The sequence below is a fragment of the Cynara cardunculus genome, assembly GCF_001531365.2.
Source record: "Cynara cardunculus var. scolymus isolate 2C chromosome LG 15, CcrdV1, whole genome shotgun sequence".
NCBI lineage: Eukaryota > Viridiplantae > Streptophyta > Magnoliopsida > Asterales > Asteraceae > Cynara > Cynara cardunculus.
The window spans coordinates 19,472,628-19,488,804 of record NC_037542.1 but is presented as its reverse complement, the minus strand read 5'-3'; the positions used below and the strand labels follow the sequence as shown (position 1 = coordinate 19,488,804).

Genomic DNA, 16,177 nt, shown 5'->3' with positions numbered 1-16,177 from the left:
TAGGACCAGTGTTATCAGAATGCATTTCGTAGTGAAAAAATACTAAACAGCTCACTGGGGGTAAATTGGTCATTTTAACCAGTTCTATCTTGTCTCTGTCCTGTCTTACCAAACGCTGAACAGCTGTCCTGTCCTGTCCTGTCCCGTCCTGTCCTGTCCTGTCCAGTCCTGTCCTGTCCAGTCCTGTCTGCGCACCAAACGCACCCTAATAGTTATGTAAATATAATAATAATTATTTTTAAATAAAGTTCTAAAAGTAAAATCCATAGAGTCTTTAGTTTATATGTTTCAATGTAACTTTTGAAGATATTAAAAAAATGACACATTTTATCAAATTAAGACTAAGCAATTTAAACTATAAATTTGGTCCTTATAGTTTATCAAAAATAAGACTTCTTATCCTTGTTGTTTCATAATAATAAGATAGTCGTTGTGGTTTACAAAAACGTCCACATTTGATCATTCCTAGAAATATCTGTAAGAAAATTACGACACAATTTTGTCCTTTTGTTCCTTTTTTAGTTCTTAACCTAATCAAAAACCACAAGGACCAAAATGATAAAATTAATTTTGATTGAATAAATGACAAATAAATTGATAAAAATAACAATAACCATTCATGTAACAAAATCTTTTAACATCCGTTACAAAAATCAGATAAAATTGCAATAATTATGAAAAATTTTGTTTTTGATAAACCACAAGGACCAAACTTGTAGTTTACTCTAATTATCACAAGATAAAATTGCAATAATTATAATAAAGGCACGTTGAAACATCAAACATATCCTTTGTCTTATTCATAATTATATAATAAATATATTGTTAGGCTACAGTGAAGTCCATATTATTATGAAATAACGCGGGTGAGTAAAAACGTGGCATAAATCCGACCCTTCTTAGAAAGTAGAAACCACAACTCTCTTATCAAACAAATACCCATCGCCTCTCATTCAATCCTCAATTTCCACTCCACTCTTCTCCTCTCATCTCCTCTCCTGTCCGTCCTTTCTTCCACGTTTTCACACACACTTGGCATATCCGCCGCCATCGCCACCACCACCACCACCACCCCCACCCCCACCACTTGGCATACCTTTATGGTATGACGGATTACAGGCTACACACCATGAATCACTGGACTCCAGAAGAAAACGCCTCCATGATGGATGCCTTTATCACCTCCGATATGACCTCCATTTGGGGGGCTACTTCTCATACCAATACGCCGACCACCGCCCTTCCACCGGCCTCCTCATCTGCTTCCACCTCCGCCAACGGTCCTCACAAGATCCACAACGAATTTAATCAGGATACTTTACAGCAAAGACTCCAGGGGTTAATTGATACGGCAAGGGAGTCATGGACTTACGCTATCTTCTGGCAGTCCTCCGTTGTCGATTACACTGGTTCTCCGGTGTTAGGTTGGGGAGATGGATACTACAAGGGGGAGGTCAACAAACCTAAGACGAAACCGTCGGAGACTTCTTTGGCTGAGCAACAGTACCGGAAGAAAGTGCTCCGGGAGCTCAATTCGTTGATCTCCGGCTCACAGGCGCCGGAAAGCGATGCTGTAGATGAAGAAGTTACTGATACAGAATGGTTCTTCCTCATATCCATGACGCAATCGTTTGTCAACGGCAACGGACTTCCCGGTCAGGCGGCTTTCAGTAATCAATCGGTCTGGGTTGCCGGACGGGACCGGTTGATGGCATCTCACTGCGAACGAGCTCGTCATGGTCAAGGTTTTGGACTGCAGACGATTGTGTGTATCCCTGCTACCGATGGGGTCATTGAATTAGGTTCCACGGAGTTGATTTTTCAGAATTCAGATGTGATGAAGAAAGTTAGGCTTTCGTTTAATTTCAATAACGGCCCTGATATGATGCAAATCAACACAGATCAGGCTGCCGGAGGTGATAATGATCCGTCGTCGATTTGGCTTACAGATCCGGTAGCGTCATCGACGGTGACTACCGAGGTCACGGCAATCAAGGATACCGTTGATCGAATTGGATCTCAGACGACAAACGTCATTCCATCAAATCAGGTTCCGAAACATGTACCTTTTGAAAACCCTAGCTCCTTACCTGAAAACCCTAGATCCGTTCATGATCGTGATTCCGTACAAAATCAAGGATTTTTTGGAGGCAGGGAATTGAATTTCGGTGGCAGAAACGGGAACTCTTCATATAGTAAACCGGAATCCGGCAAACTCCTGAATTTCGGCGAGAGTAAGAGGAGTTCTACCAACAACGGAGGTTTCTTCTCCGGTCAGTCGCAGTTTAACGGAGGAGCAGAGGAGAATAACAACAACAATAACAAGAAGAAGAGATCTCCGGCTTCGTGCGGCAGTAACGAAGACGGAATGCTTTCTTTCATCTCCGGCGTGCTTCCGTCAGCTAGTACCGTGAAATCCGGTGGTGGCGTATTAACCGGAGCGGATTCTGACCACTCAGATCTCGACGCTTCGGTGGTGAGAGAAGTGGAGAGTAGCAGAGTGGTGGAACCGGAAAAACGACCACGAAAACGAGGACGAAAACCGGCGAACGGCAGAGAAGAGCCGTTGAATCACGTGGAAGCAGAGAGACAGAGGAGAGAGAAGCTAAACCAGCGTTTCTACGCCCTACGCGCCGTCGTCCCAAACGTCTCAAAAATGGACAAAGCGTCCCTCCTCGGCGACGCCATTTTATACATCAACGAACTCAAATCAAAGCTGGAAAACACCCAATGCGACAAAGAAGAACTCCGAAACCAACTGGATGCATTAAAGAAAGAATTACTGAACAAAGACTCCCGGCAATCATCTTCCTCCGCCATCTCCTTACCGGAAGACATGAAAATGTCGGGCCAAATGGTGGATTTGGACGTAGACGTGAAGGTCATCGGTTGGGACGCCATGATTAGGATCCAATGTAACAAGAAAAGCCACCCTGCTGCCCGGCTAATGGCGGCATTGAAAGATCTGGACTTAGAAGTGAACCATGCGAGTGTGTCGGTGGTGAATGAGTTGATGATCCAACAAGCCACGGTGAAAATGGGTGGGCGGTTGTTTACTCAAGATCAGCTCCGATTGGCCTTAACAAACAGGTTTTCCAATTAATGGCTGATTTTTTTGCGAGCTAGACTAGCAATTCGAATGTAAGATAGTAAGTAATTAGTCTTAATTAAGTGTATGTTTTAGTGTAATCGTGTGTTATAAAAATGAGAACCTTAAACCGTTCTCTATGTTAAATCAAATACAATTTGATTTGTTGGGTAATTACATGATGAATGGGATCTGAAGGAGACAGATATGATACCTGATTTTTATTTTTTTATGAATGAATGTCTCATTTTGGAGTATATGAAACATGATGTGTTTTATATGGACATAACATGTAATTTCTTTGTGGGGCCTACACTTTTTTCTTTTTATTTAATAGAGTTGTTTAAGATAATAAGTATGAAAATGAAAACTGAAATTTAGAAATTAAATTAAAAAATGTAATTTAAATTAAAAAAAGAAGCACATGGAATAAACGTGTAGGCATAAAGAATGGTGGAAGGAAGGCCACCGGCCATAAAAAGAAAAGAAAAAAAGATGTCGCTACCAAAAGAAAAGACACACGTTTGGTTATTCAGGCTCCACTACTAATTAAATTCCAAGTGGTTATATTTTTAGTGTACATCATAAAAACTAGAAAGTAGGGTCAACCATTACCCATATGAATTCCTTCCATCCTTTTTACAAATACATTTACTATTGAATACTGAATTTTTAGATAAAGTAAGTTTTTGGGAATTTCTCTTATATCGGAGTCTCATGTATATATAGATATGTGTGTGTGTGAGGGTGAGTGGGTGGGTTCGATCTTAGGTAATTCAAGTAAGATTTACAAGTTTGAATGATTTCTCTTGTTGATTTTATGTTTATATAAGATTTTTTTTACAAATTTATTTACGTAAATATATATATATATATATATATTTATGATGGATGACTCAATTAAGAAATTTAATTACTTTTATGCGTTTTGATTATGTAAATATGGATGGACGGTATTACTTTTAGGTGACACAGAATAAAATTAAAAAAATAATGAAAAGGAATAAAACATCAATAGAAAATATCATCTTAGTTCTAGAAGGAGATTTTGAGTTTCTATGCTCAATGACATCATCTACATCATAAAAATACGTGTTCACACTTCAATTATTGAAGGAAAACTCAGAAGCATATTTTTTTTAATATATATATATATATATATATAGTACCATTCTTATTATTTCAAAGCCTACTCTTTATCATTTGAACACATGCCTTCATGACTCTTAAAAAAATACAGTATTTACTATTAAGACTTTCGTACTTCCTTATAAATGTTCGTAAAGACAAAGAATGGTAATATATGAATCGTATTAAGCACTTTCAAATATTAACAAAAATACGAGGGAGATAAAATACGGGAGAGTTGAAACGATCTTAATTATGGTTGTCTAGAGACATACAAGTCAGAAAAGATAGAGTTTTTATCGAAACCTTATTAAGACACCGATCTAGTGTTACATCTTCTTCATGATAGAACACAAATCTTCAACAATCATGTCTGTCGATTGCCTGTGCATGGGTTATGCTGGTGAGGTTTGCGTTTGTTGTTCTCGTTACTTGTTGTTGGTTTGCTTCTCGCGAACTGTCGATGGGCGTGGTTTTTTGCTTCGTACGGTGTACTTCTTTGTTGTATTGTTTTTGGCTGGTAATAAACTGGTTTACGTTTCAAAAAAATAAATTTCAACGATGATAATATAATAAAACTTAATTGTTTTTGTAACCTAAAGAATCAATAATTTAAGTTATGACTCATAGATGCAATTATTATAAATGTTAATGAAAATATTTACTATTGAGAACTTCATACACCCTTCATAAATGCTCATTATGACAAAGAAAAATAATATATGAACACTATTGTTGACCTTTCAAAATATTTTAATGTATAAGGTCAAGTTTAGGGAAAAACCGTAAAAAAAATGAAAAATTGAAAAATATCCTGATAAAAAAATTTAGAATTTGTTAATATTCTATACAGTATATTATAGAGTAAATTATGGATTTGGTCCATGTGGCATGCAGGTTTTTATGGGTATAATCGTTAGATTTCATTTATTTCGTGGAACATCTTGGGTATGTAGTTCTTCACGGATTTTGTCCTTTTAACTGGCACCGTTTACCAAATACGTTAAACTCAGAGAGCTAAATGATCTTTTTCCATTTTTTCTTTACTTCAACATTTTTAATTAACTTTTATATATCAGGGGTCAAAATGTATACATTATAACTTATAAGGCCAAAGAGAAATATCTTTCACTGCTTTTTCCTACCTCTAAACTACATCCTTTCCTTCGAACCAGTCACATTTCCGGCAAAACCCTTTCCACATCGTTGTCCCCGAGTCTCCACCACCACCCCTATAGGCCACACCTTCCATCTCTAGACACAATCTCCCATTGTCTCTCAATGACTACCCCTAACCCCCTCAAACTTAACGAGGGTGTTGACGGCCATTTGGTCCCATGATCAAATCTATGAAAAACTGCCTACCATGAAGTAATCTACGTAAAAAAGGAAGTATAAGGATCATTTTCATAAAAAAATGCATACTACAAGGACCAAATGCATAATTTAGTCAACATTATATGATCAATTGATTATGTTTAAAAGCATGGACATGAGTTGTTGAGAAAGTAGATATCATTTAAAATTTATTTTAAAATGGATTTTTTTTTTCAAATCAAATTTTATAAGAATTTTTCGTTGATACATTAAAAACAAATTACATGAAAATAACGTATTTTAGTTCAACTTATATTTTATGTAACATATTATCAGTAATCCATTTTTATAACTGAAAATGTTTTGGAAGTATATTATCCTATCCATCAAGTCAGGTACTTACAAGTTTAATATTTTATATTTCATTTACCAAAATGAATGTTTTAAAAGTATATTAATCAAAATAAGAATCAAAACTAAGTATGTCATATTTTCATGTAATTTGCTTATTTATAAATATTAGTTCATAATATGAACAAGAATTTTATAAAAAAAATCATTAAATTAAAATAATGACTTTCGAATTTTATGAATATTCATTTGATATTTTAAATTTATGTGTTTCGATTAATTTATTTATACATATGAATTCACATATTTTCATCAAAATTTAACGGGATTATCGAATGTATAACATGCGATTATTTATTTACGTATCGTCTTCGTTATCATGTAATTTGTTCATGAAATAAAATGAAACAAATATTGGTGATGAAGGTTATGGTTCTATTCGTTCAAAATCAAAATAAGCACATCATGAAAACAATAAATAAATAAAAAGACGAGATCAAACTAATAAAATGTCTTCTATTAAATCATACCCACGTATTTCATAATTTTGTCATATGATATTTCTTTTTCTATTTTTTTTTGTCATGCGGTATTCATTAGTTGTCTTAGATCCTCCAAGCTCCAATCTCTTCTCATCCCGCTACTTCTCGTTAACCTTGGCTTACAAGCATCGTTATTGACCTCCTTCCATTTAATGCTCTTGTCTTTATGCAATACTGGTTTTGCCGGCAAACCCATAATCATATTTTGATCATCTCTTAATTTATTGGATGTCGATGGTCCACGAGCCAATTTTGACGGAGAACCACGTTGACCCAATAATAACAGGGTAGGGGGAGACTGACCAAGTTCATCCTCACATCCTTCTCTGATGTCATTGCTTGAAGTTGTTCTGGGAATGGTCTGACAGCCTAAACATATCAGATTCATGATTCATGAATGACAGAGATGAAAGGTTTTAAAGGGACGGGAAGAAAATGTAGGAAGAAGGAAGAGAAGAAATGGATATGTTAATATTTACATGTATGTATGTATCGTTTCAAGATTAATGTTGGTACGACATGGTGGATAAAGATGGAAATTAAAGATCAAGAAATTGAATAACGAGATGGGAGTTCCCAACCCTACCGATCCACACCAACGTCTCTAAATAACAACTCCGTTTTAAATTCGTATCTAAGTATAGTTTCAAATCCTTGAATTTTGCTACTCCGTATATAATTTTAGTAACTGTTTTTTTTTTCTTTTTTTATTATTCTTTGACCAAGTTAGACTCTCAATTTTTGTCGTACAAAATTTCTTTGTTAACAATAATAGTTTAAAGCCTCCTGAATAGCAGTTATATTTTTGAAATATTTGAATTATTATGTTATTTTAATTAATTATCAAAATATAAAACACAAAAGGGGTGGTGGCGCAGTTGGCTAGCGCGTAGGTCTCATAGCTTCTGAGTTATCCTGAGGTCGAGAGTTCGAGCCTCTCTCACCCCATTTTTCTATTTTCTTCAATCCACAAATTTATACTAATTTTTGATTAAATTACAAATTTCGTCCTTGTATTTATATGAATATTTGGAATTAGGTCCCTCAAATGAAGTAATTACATTGATGATGGTCACTATAGTTTTATTTTTGTTATGAATTGGGTCCCTTATCCTAACGATGTTTAAGATCAGTCGGTTAAACATCCATATGCCTCTCACATGATGGGTATTTTTGCAGTTTTAACCTTTATTTAATTATTATTTTATTTTTACAGATTTGGAGGCACATGGTACAAGTATATAAAGTAAGGCAGGTGCAGCGGATTGAGGATTCAAAATAAGTTTCTAGATCTAGATTTGAAATGAGTATGGCTGGGTTTTTTTAGATCTAGAGAAGGTGGAACCGTGGAAGAGGTCGTAGGTCGAAGATCATGGTTAGATGTGATGAGGAAGCCGAAGGGGAGGGCGTTGAGGATGGTGGGATGAGATGAGAAAGACAATGAATGGAAGGGAGTTTTGTATTTGTTTTTTACAATTAATAAATGGTTTATGTATTTGTACGTTTGTATTTTATGGTTGGTCTTAGATGTTATAAATTGTATCAGAGTCGATAACTGGACTGGTGTGCCATCGAGGTTGTTCTATAAGGGACTTGATACCTCATCTATCAGACACTTTTTAAAACTGTGAGTCCAGATGTATGGACAAAGCGACAATATCTGATACGGTTGGTTTGAAAATATTATACCACATAAGATTTAAATAAACATTGAAACTAAAACCTTAAATAGGTAAATTCTAACTCTTATTCTCGTGAAAGAGAGCCAAATAAGAATTCTTTCAAGATTGATGAAAATAGTGACTAGAGACTCAAAAGATTTAATCCACATTTTGCACTATTGATTTCAATTTCCCTATAAGCTTTATATATTTGACATAAATGGTTATACGTATACACATGTCGTCTTAGGACACGCCTTAAAATACACAATAACTTCACCATAACTGTTTAAAGTTTGAAATTTGACGTCACTGTCACACCATTCCTGACGTCATTTAAAACTTTGCCACTTGTTATCATTCGACCACCGCATATTATTTTCAATAGAAATTAAATTTTTAGTCATGTACATGGGCTAAAAGCGTATTGGGCTTCACTTGTTTTGACCCACCAGAACCAATGCCAATAGCCTACGCATTATCATTTACAATAATAAGAAAGAAATTGTTAAAGCATGAAAATGGGTCGGGTCGGGTGTTCGAGTTTAGCTCATGGGCCGGATGTTCGATTCTTTCGGCCGTTGATTCCCAAATTAGCCGCTGCGTTACCGTCACTCTCCTGTTTTATTTCTTCCTACTTTTCAACCATTTGATTCGGTCTGTTGATGGAATTTTCAACCCTTACGCAATTTCTTCTTCACTCGTAAGTCAATTACTACTCCTCTTTAAATTCCTTTCTGCGACTATAACGTCTTCTTCATCTTCTAGGGTTTCTGTTGTTCAATTTCATCTGCTAGGTGCGTTCTTTATCTTCCTTGATTGTATTTTAGGGTTTCATCGATTGATCGATCGGCTTGTTCAGTTCCGACGATCATTCTTTATTGACTTGCGATTGCTAATCCTACTAGAAAAACTGAGATGGTTTGAAATTCCCGTGTGTTTCGTAAAAGATTTGTGGAATGGATAATTCAGATTATTCTAGAAATAGGCATAACGAGCATTTGGGTGTCAACAAGATTGGGAAGAATATTAGAAAGAGTCCATTGCATCAACCAAGTTTCGCTAATCCAGCTAGGCAACAGTCTCAACCTCAGGTTTACAACATCAACAAGAATGATTTTAGAAATATTGTTCAACAGCTTACTGGTTCACCTTCACACCATTCTCAAGAACCACTTCCTAGACCTCCTCCCCAGAATCCACCTAAATCCCCTAGCATGAGGTTGCAAAGAATTCGTCCTCCACCATTATCACCCATAAGTGTAAACAGGCCTAGAATGGTCATTCATCCTGCACCCCAGATGCCCCCACAACATGGACCTACACCTAGACCTGCTCAATATGGTCAACCGCCTCCAAGGACCATGGTGCCACCACCATCACAGCCACCCTTTGGTTCTGGTAATCATACAGGGTGGGCAAATACTGCAGAGTCTCCTATATCATCTTACATGCGCTACCTTCAGAATTCCATCAATGATTCACCCCAAGGACATCCGCAAGTTCGAAGTCATATGCATGTTCAGCAGCAGCAATCATCTGGATTGCTTCCTTACCCACCTGTGGCTTCTCTTCCATCACCAAGAACAAATGGCCCCCCTCCTTTTCCATCTCCAAGAATGAATGGGAATGGGAATGGGCTTCCTCTTGCGTCTCCTAGAAGTAAAGGCTATCCTCCACTTCTACCATCACCCACTTCCCAGTTTCTTCTGCCATCGCCTTCTGGTTACTTGAATCTGTCATCTCCTCGATCACCTTACCCTCTGCTATCTCCTGGATATCAGCATCCTCCACCACTGACACCAAATATTCCCTTTTCACCCATGGCTCAACCAGGAATCTTGGGCCCTGGACCTCAACCTCCACCTTCTCCTGGCATCGGTTTTCCATTATCTCCAGGATTTTTCTCTGTTTCAAGTCCAAGATGGAGGGGTTAGATGGATGAAATGAGGGTGGCATACTGGTCTGATCAGCCCAAGAGATTATCTTCCAGGCAACCCGTTGGAGTTTCACTTGTGAAAATGTAAGGTGCATTGGCTGTATAATAGTCTGTTGGAAATGTTTTTATTTTTACATTGTTTTTCTTTGTCTATAAATTTCAATGCCTTCTTAGAATACATGTTCAGTAGAAACTATTTACGGACAAGATATTATAGTAAAGATTCATGGACATATCTAGAGTCTTTTATTGTGAACACAAGTGTAAGATGAGTGATAGTAGAATGATAAAGATTGAATTTGATGTTCCCTAATGCCACAATTGATTTATTTTTTTCCAGGCTATTTGGGAGAATATTATGCTTCATGTTCAACTTCTTTGCAAATTCTAATAGTATGCCTTTGCCTATATAAAAGAACTAGTTGTGTACCCGCACAATGCGACTGGGAGGTGAATGTAAATGATTTTGAAGCTTGGTGGCTTTTTAAGTAGACTTTAAGACATTATGAAGATAGGATTTGCAATTAGTCTGTACAAGTTAATGCTTTTTCAATAAATACCAATTACAACATCAATAAAAAATTGTATGATAGTTCAAATCGAATAAAACAAACTATAATCTAATTACAATATCAATCCAATATAATCTAATTATGTTAAAGAGACAATAAATTGGAGAGAATGAAAACTATAAATTTTCATTAATCGTAAGCTGTTTAAATAAGAACAATTACATAGAAATAATGATAAGCATAAAAGAAGATTACCCACAACCCAACTCAGAACAAAACCATATTGACTCTATCACAGTCCATAACACGAGAGAATGCTCAACCTACATCCATGGCTACATTTTGGATTCTATAATGAAGAACACCTTCTATGCAAAATTACGTCTGCTGTACATGCCATAGATATAAACTATAGAATCCTAACTGTCTAGTACTAACTTTCAGAACAGACAAGGTAACACAACTGAGGTGTCAGTTGAGAAGCACTTGAAGACCAAACCATCTTTTGTTGATAAACCGAAGGTTCCAGTTCCAGATATAAATGTTAGAATCCTCCATGCTGAAAATGTGTTTCCAGTCTGAGGTGAACGTTACATAGAACTGGTTAATTTCCAGCATTTCGTTGGCCTAGTGGTATAAAGAAATACAAAAGTAAACAACGATTAATTATAGTACACAAGCAATGATCATAAAACACCAATGAATTGATAACAGAGAAACAACAAATGATTATATAAATACCCTTATATTTACCAATGACATTGATCCCATGAAGAATTTTGATGTGGGAATCCATGCTAATTACCATTACTTTGCTTGAATCTTCAGAACAGAGCTACAGATAAGAGAATGAAAGTGAAGCTACATCGAAAATTAAATATCCTAACTTTTAAATGATCAGCAATTTTCCAATTTATTTTCCTAGATATGTGTGACTTTTTCCAGTTTGCCATAATCTTGAAGTTCTAAGCTCTATATATGCATCAGAGCTTCCATTTCCACCCTGACATTGTGCCCGCTTTGTTAACCTGCCATAAGGCATATGGTAACCAGGAGTGGTAACCTTCAACAATGGCCAATAGAGAACAATATATCTTAATGCATAATCACATGTACCACGTCAAAACAAAAACAACAATCTTTATGCAAAATCACAACATATACCCGAGAGGCCGATCTAACAAATCTAATACCCCTTATTGATATATCTTCCGGCTATCGAAACAACAGAGCTCGGTTTCAATGAACACACAAGCATATCAAACTAAACAAAAGAATAGTAGAGGTTTTTATTCAAGAGATCTTCAAAAAATATGCATAAAAAAGCAGCACCTTATGCATTTTGGGTTGTATTTAAGACTTTACTAATGTGAGAGAAGAATAGAACAATCAAATACCAACACCAAATGCTTATACAGTACATGTGTACCCTCGTTCCTAAAAGCTATAATTACAAATCCAAAGCAAAAAATAATAAACAATAATAAAGAAGACACAGAAATCGAACAGGGGCATTAATAACAAAGAATTAAAAAAGAAGTACAAAATCAAGTAGGTCGTAAGCAAAAACCTAAACAAAGACAAACCTGATACTGTCGTTTGAGAGGAGGCTACTCGATAGATTCTTTCAAGCTCCACCGAGGGCATAAACAAAAAAGAAGAAAAATTGCAGTAAAAAATCAAGCAGCTTGTAAACAAATATCAAAAGCGGAGACAAACCTGATTCTGTTTAGGAGGTTACTTATTCGATTCTCTCCGATTGATGGCTTTCTTTACAAACAAACATACACCCCAAAGAAATCGAGTATAACAAGCAGGTCATAAATAAAACCTAGAAGAACACAAACCTGATAACGTTGTTTGAGAAGAGGCTGATTGATTCTATCAAGTTCCACAGGTTGATGGCTTTCTTTACAAACAAACATATGAACCCCGAAGAAGGAGTTACCCAAATACATGACAGAAAAGAAATTGTATTTGTAATTGGTTGAAAGAAACAAGAAGCTTACATCTAGAATCAATGACCAAGAACATGCTTCTATCCCAGAATTCTAAATTGGAAAGGCTAGTTTAAACCAATAAGTTTACAACCAATTTTGGTGATCAACAATATGCTTGAATCCAACTTCTAGAATCAAATGATCAACAATATGGAACAACCTATAAGTTAAAAGATAATCTAAATATGGTAAAACCATAGGGAAAAACCATACAGTGAACTCCTTGTCTTCAAACAGAAAAGGATATCAAACTTCTAGTACCAATTAATCGAATGGAGTAAAGATATATATATATATATATATATATATATATATATAGAGAGAGAGAGAGAGAGAGAGAGAGAGAGAGACTTGGGATCATGTGAGACCAGTCTGTTTTCGTGAGACCATTTTTTACACTTGAAACTTCACAGCAGAACATTGTGAAGGTAACCTTCACAGTGTTTTTGCTGTGAAGGTTCGGATTTTTTTTTTCTTTCATAGCGTTTTACTGTGATGTTTCAAGTGTAAAAAAGTGGTCTCACGAAAACAACCCTGGTCTCACGTGAACCCAACCCTATATATATATATATATATATATATATATATTCTCTGATTATAACCAAAACATATTGATAAAAACCAAACTTCATCTAAAACTTTCTCCATTGATTCATTAGTAGTAACATTAGCAAGATTGAATAATTCACAAGCTCAGAGTTCAACCAGTAACCATCTCAAGAAGAATAACTGGATGGATCAACCACGTGATTAGTATTTACACAGACTAAAGAAAGAAAGAAATGATAATTTCAACGGGATGGATCAACCAGAATCCAAGTAATTTCATAACAAAAATGATAATTTCAACAGGATGAACAACAAATTATATAACAAAAATAATAATTTCAACAGGATTGAAACAAGAAATTACAGAAACCACACCTAATTTGTGTCTTTGTCAAGAGGAGCAAGAGGAAACTGCGCCTGATTCGTGTCTTCATCAAGAGGAGCAAGAGCGTTTAGGGGAAACCGAGAGTGGAGCACCATAGATAAAAAACCCTGCATCTTGGTATGAATCGTCGTCTTGGGGTTGGGAATCGGCATCGTAGGGCTGTGATAAAGGAAAAAAAACCTGCATATAAATGTTGTACTTCATGTTTAAAAAGTTGTCTTTAAGACTTTAAAAAAATCTGCTTTAAGGTAGTATAGATATAGATATATCAGATCAAAAGAAATCCACTTTACAAAATGTTAGATTATTGAAAATTACAACTTCCTCAAATGAAAGATTAACTGCCATATGCAACCAGTGACTGGTTCATAAGATTAAGGACTCGACCCTCCATCCACAAAATATGTAAGGTTTGATTGTGTACACTCGATCTAATACAAGATATAATATTTAGCCAAATATCTAAAACACTGTCAAGATTCACAAAGTGCAGGAATCTTTTCAACCAAAGTTAGGATTGTGAATGTAATGATAAAGATTTGCAAATAAGTAAGCTCTGCTTGAAAAATTGTCAAAAAAAAAGTAAAATTTGCAGTTATTATCAGACACCCAAGAATATCACTCGTTGCAAGTTTTTATATCATTGTAATGTTCTTGATCATGATACCCACAGCACCTTATAATTATGTGTAAGGATGGTAGATGAATTCCTGTGATTTTTACTTGCTGTGCATCAATATTGAATTGTGAAATCCTGGTGTTTAGGGCCAAAAGCAGACTAGATTTAAAATTTAAAGCTGGGGAAAGTGGAACCATTTCCAAACTAGTTAAGTCCAAAATATAGATCATTTGTGGCTGCTTTAGGCCTGTTGCTACCCACTTTTAGCAGATACCATTGTTTTGTTCGATTGAAAGGATCAGGAAGGAAGAAGAAGCTTCGGTTTTGATTTATGGAAATCAGATGATAACAGTACTGGAAATGGGTTTTGCCAAGATAAAAGGAAGAATGAAAAATGCTCCTTATTTTTCTATAAAAACCCTCCCCTTTTGTCTCTGCATAAAGATTTAGGGTTTTTATTCTTTGTTTTTGTTTTAGATTTAAAAAAAATGCACAAGTTTCACGCAGTGATATGAATTCGATTGTTTGTACGAAGAACAAGAACAGGAACCCGACGAAATTGCTCCTCATGTTGGCACATGAGGCATGTGTTGGTGAGAGGGATCTAATGAAATGCAAACCGACACTGTAATTAATGTGTTTGAGGGATTCAATCTAAATTTTGGCAAACTAAAGGGACCAAAATTTGTAATTCCCTCAAAACTTCGTAATTGATTTGGTAAATTGATCAAGAAGATGAGTCTCATGCGATTTATAATTATGATTTTAAAACTATTTAACATCATTTTTATAATGATCGAGTCATACACGCTTACCGGGTAATAAACGCTTAAATGGTTGAGAATGTTATGCCATAAGGTAAGTGAGAACGGTGATTCTTGCCGGTAAACGTTTGGTAAATGGCCCCTTATTATTTTTATTTACCTGGATTCATATATCGGGATGACAGTAATTGTGATGAAGTGTGCCCCTAATGCAACAACTCGTATATGGCGGGTGGGCTCATCCATTCCTTGTTACGAGAGATACACTGACCCACAACATAATGTATGAAAGTTGAGATCACATAAAATGTTTTCAGTAATTACGGTAGGGTGTATCCTTAATGCAAAAACAGGTAAACGTCGGGGCAAACGGGTAAATGTTTTTAGTAATTACGTTGGTCCTAATTGAAGATCAACAACAATGAGCCAATGAGATGCACCGAGTTGCAGCAGATCAATTTCCGTATTAAGCGCATTTCATAAGATGGAGGTAAGATTAAAAGTGGTCGTGAGTCTAGATCCCTTCTTACTCTCACTTCAATTCTTATTCCCATACGATCATTTATCTATTAAGGTGAGAAGCATAATAAATGATCCGACCCCTTGATCACTTTTAAAATATAAGGGTCTAATCAAAAGAAAACTTGGTAGTTTGTGATAACCATCAGATCCAATCTGAATCAATCATTTAAGATAATTAATATTATTTTTTAAAATAATGTAAAAGAATAAATTAATAATCTGATATTCCCAATTTGTATTTAATTAAATTATTAACAACTCTATCCCTCTCCAAATTTAACAACCTTCTCTTTCCATATTTAATTAATTTTCATGATTTAAGTATGATTAATTTTTTATTTATTATTTTCTCAACATTTAGAATAAATATGATTTAGTTTTTCATTTAAAGAATTAATTTTTATTGAAGTAGTTTATTTAAGAATTTTTTACAATTTTCGTAAAAAATCAAATGTTATGTCCACAATTAATCGATTTTTTTTATCCTAAAAAAGAATCGTTAATTTTCGTCAATGTATCATATATGATATTGATCATGGTAAAAAAAATGTATGTTATCTACAACATTACATGTGACGTGTGTAAATTACAAATTGCATTTTGAAATACTTGTGAACTTATACATTTTAAATGTGTTTTGTTACACATTACATGTGATTTTGTTTTCATTATTTTTCTTTTTCAATGTTTAATTTGAATAATTTTTTTCAAATTTTAAATCACATATAATTAAGAAAACATTTTAAAAAGAATTAATTAATTGTAAATCACATGTGATTTTGATGAAAATTATAACTTTT

At 35.1% G+C, this 16,177-nt stretch overlaps 2 protein-coding genes and 1 non-coding gene across 4 annotated transcripts; all 3 read left to right on the top strand.

Annotated features, from left to right (window-relative positions):
• The first annotated feature begins 1,105 nt into the window (after positions 1–1,105).
• On the top strand, positions 1,106–3,370 carry LOC112527933 (transcription factor MYC2-like). Its single transcript, XM_025138796.1, has one exon. The coding sequence runs from the start codon at positions 1,106–1,108 to the stop codon at positions 3,101–3,103; it is 1,998 nt and encodes a 665-aa protein (XP_024994564.1). The 3' UTR covers positions 3,104–3,370.
• Positions 3,371–7,289: 3,919 nt separating this feature from the next.
• TRNAM-CAU lies at positions 7,290–7,374 on the top strand. The gene is given in 2 exon segments: positions 7,290–7,327; positions 7,339–7,374. It is a non-coding gene; the product is annotated as a tRNA-Met (tRNA).
• Positions 7,375–8,730: 1,356 nt separating this feature from the next.
• On the top strand, positions 8,731–10,456 carry LOC112527795 (protein HAIKU1-like). 2 transcript variants are annotated; one of them, XM_025138600.1, is made up of 2 exons: positions 8,731–8,790; positions 8,918–10,346. In XM_025138600.1, exon 2 carries the CDS (start codon positions 9,047–9,049, stop codon positions 10,022–10,024), a length of 978 nt encoding a protein of 325 aa, XP_024994368.1. In that variant the 5' UTR covers positions 8,731–8,790; positions 8,918–9,046; the 3' UTR covers positions 10,025–10,346. The 2 variants fall into 2 exon arrangements, 1 of the variants encoding a protein (XP_024994368.1); XR_003070775.1 differs by adding an exon at positions 10,367–10,456 and having other exon boundaries at positions 8,752–10,115.
• The last annotated feature ends 5,721 nt before the right edge of the window (positions 10,457–16,177 follow it).

Bases quoted from the DNA above. Each gene is read 5' to 3' on its own strand.
- LOC112527933 (XM_025138796.1), top strand. From the start codon at position 1,106: ATGACGGATTACAGGCTACACACCATGAATCACTGGACTCCAGAAGAA.
- LOC112527795 (XM_025138600.1), top strand. From the start codon at position 9,047: ATGGATAATTCAGATTATTCTAGAAATAGGCATAACGAGCATTTGGGT.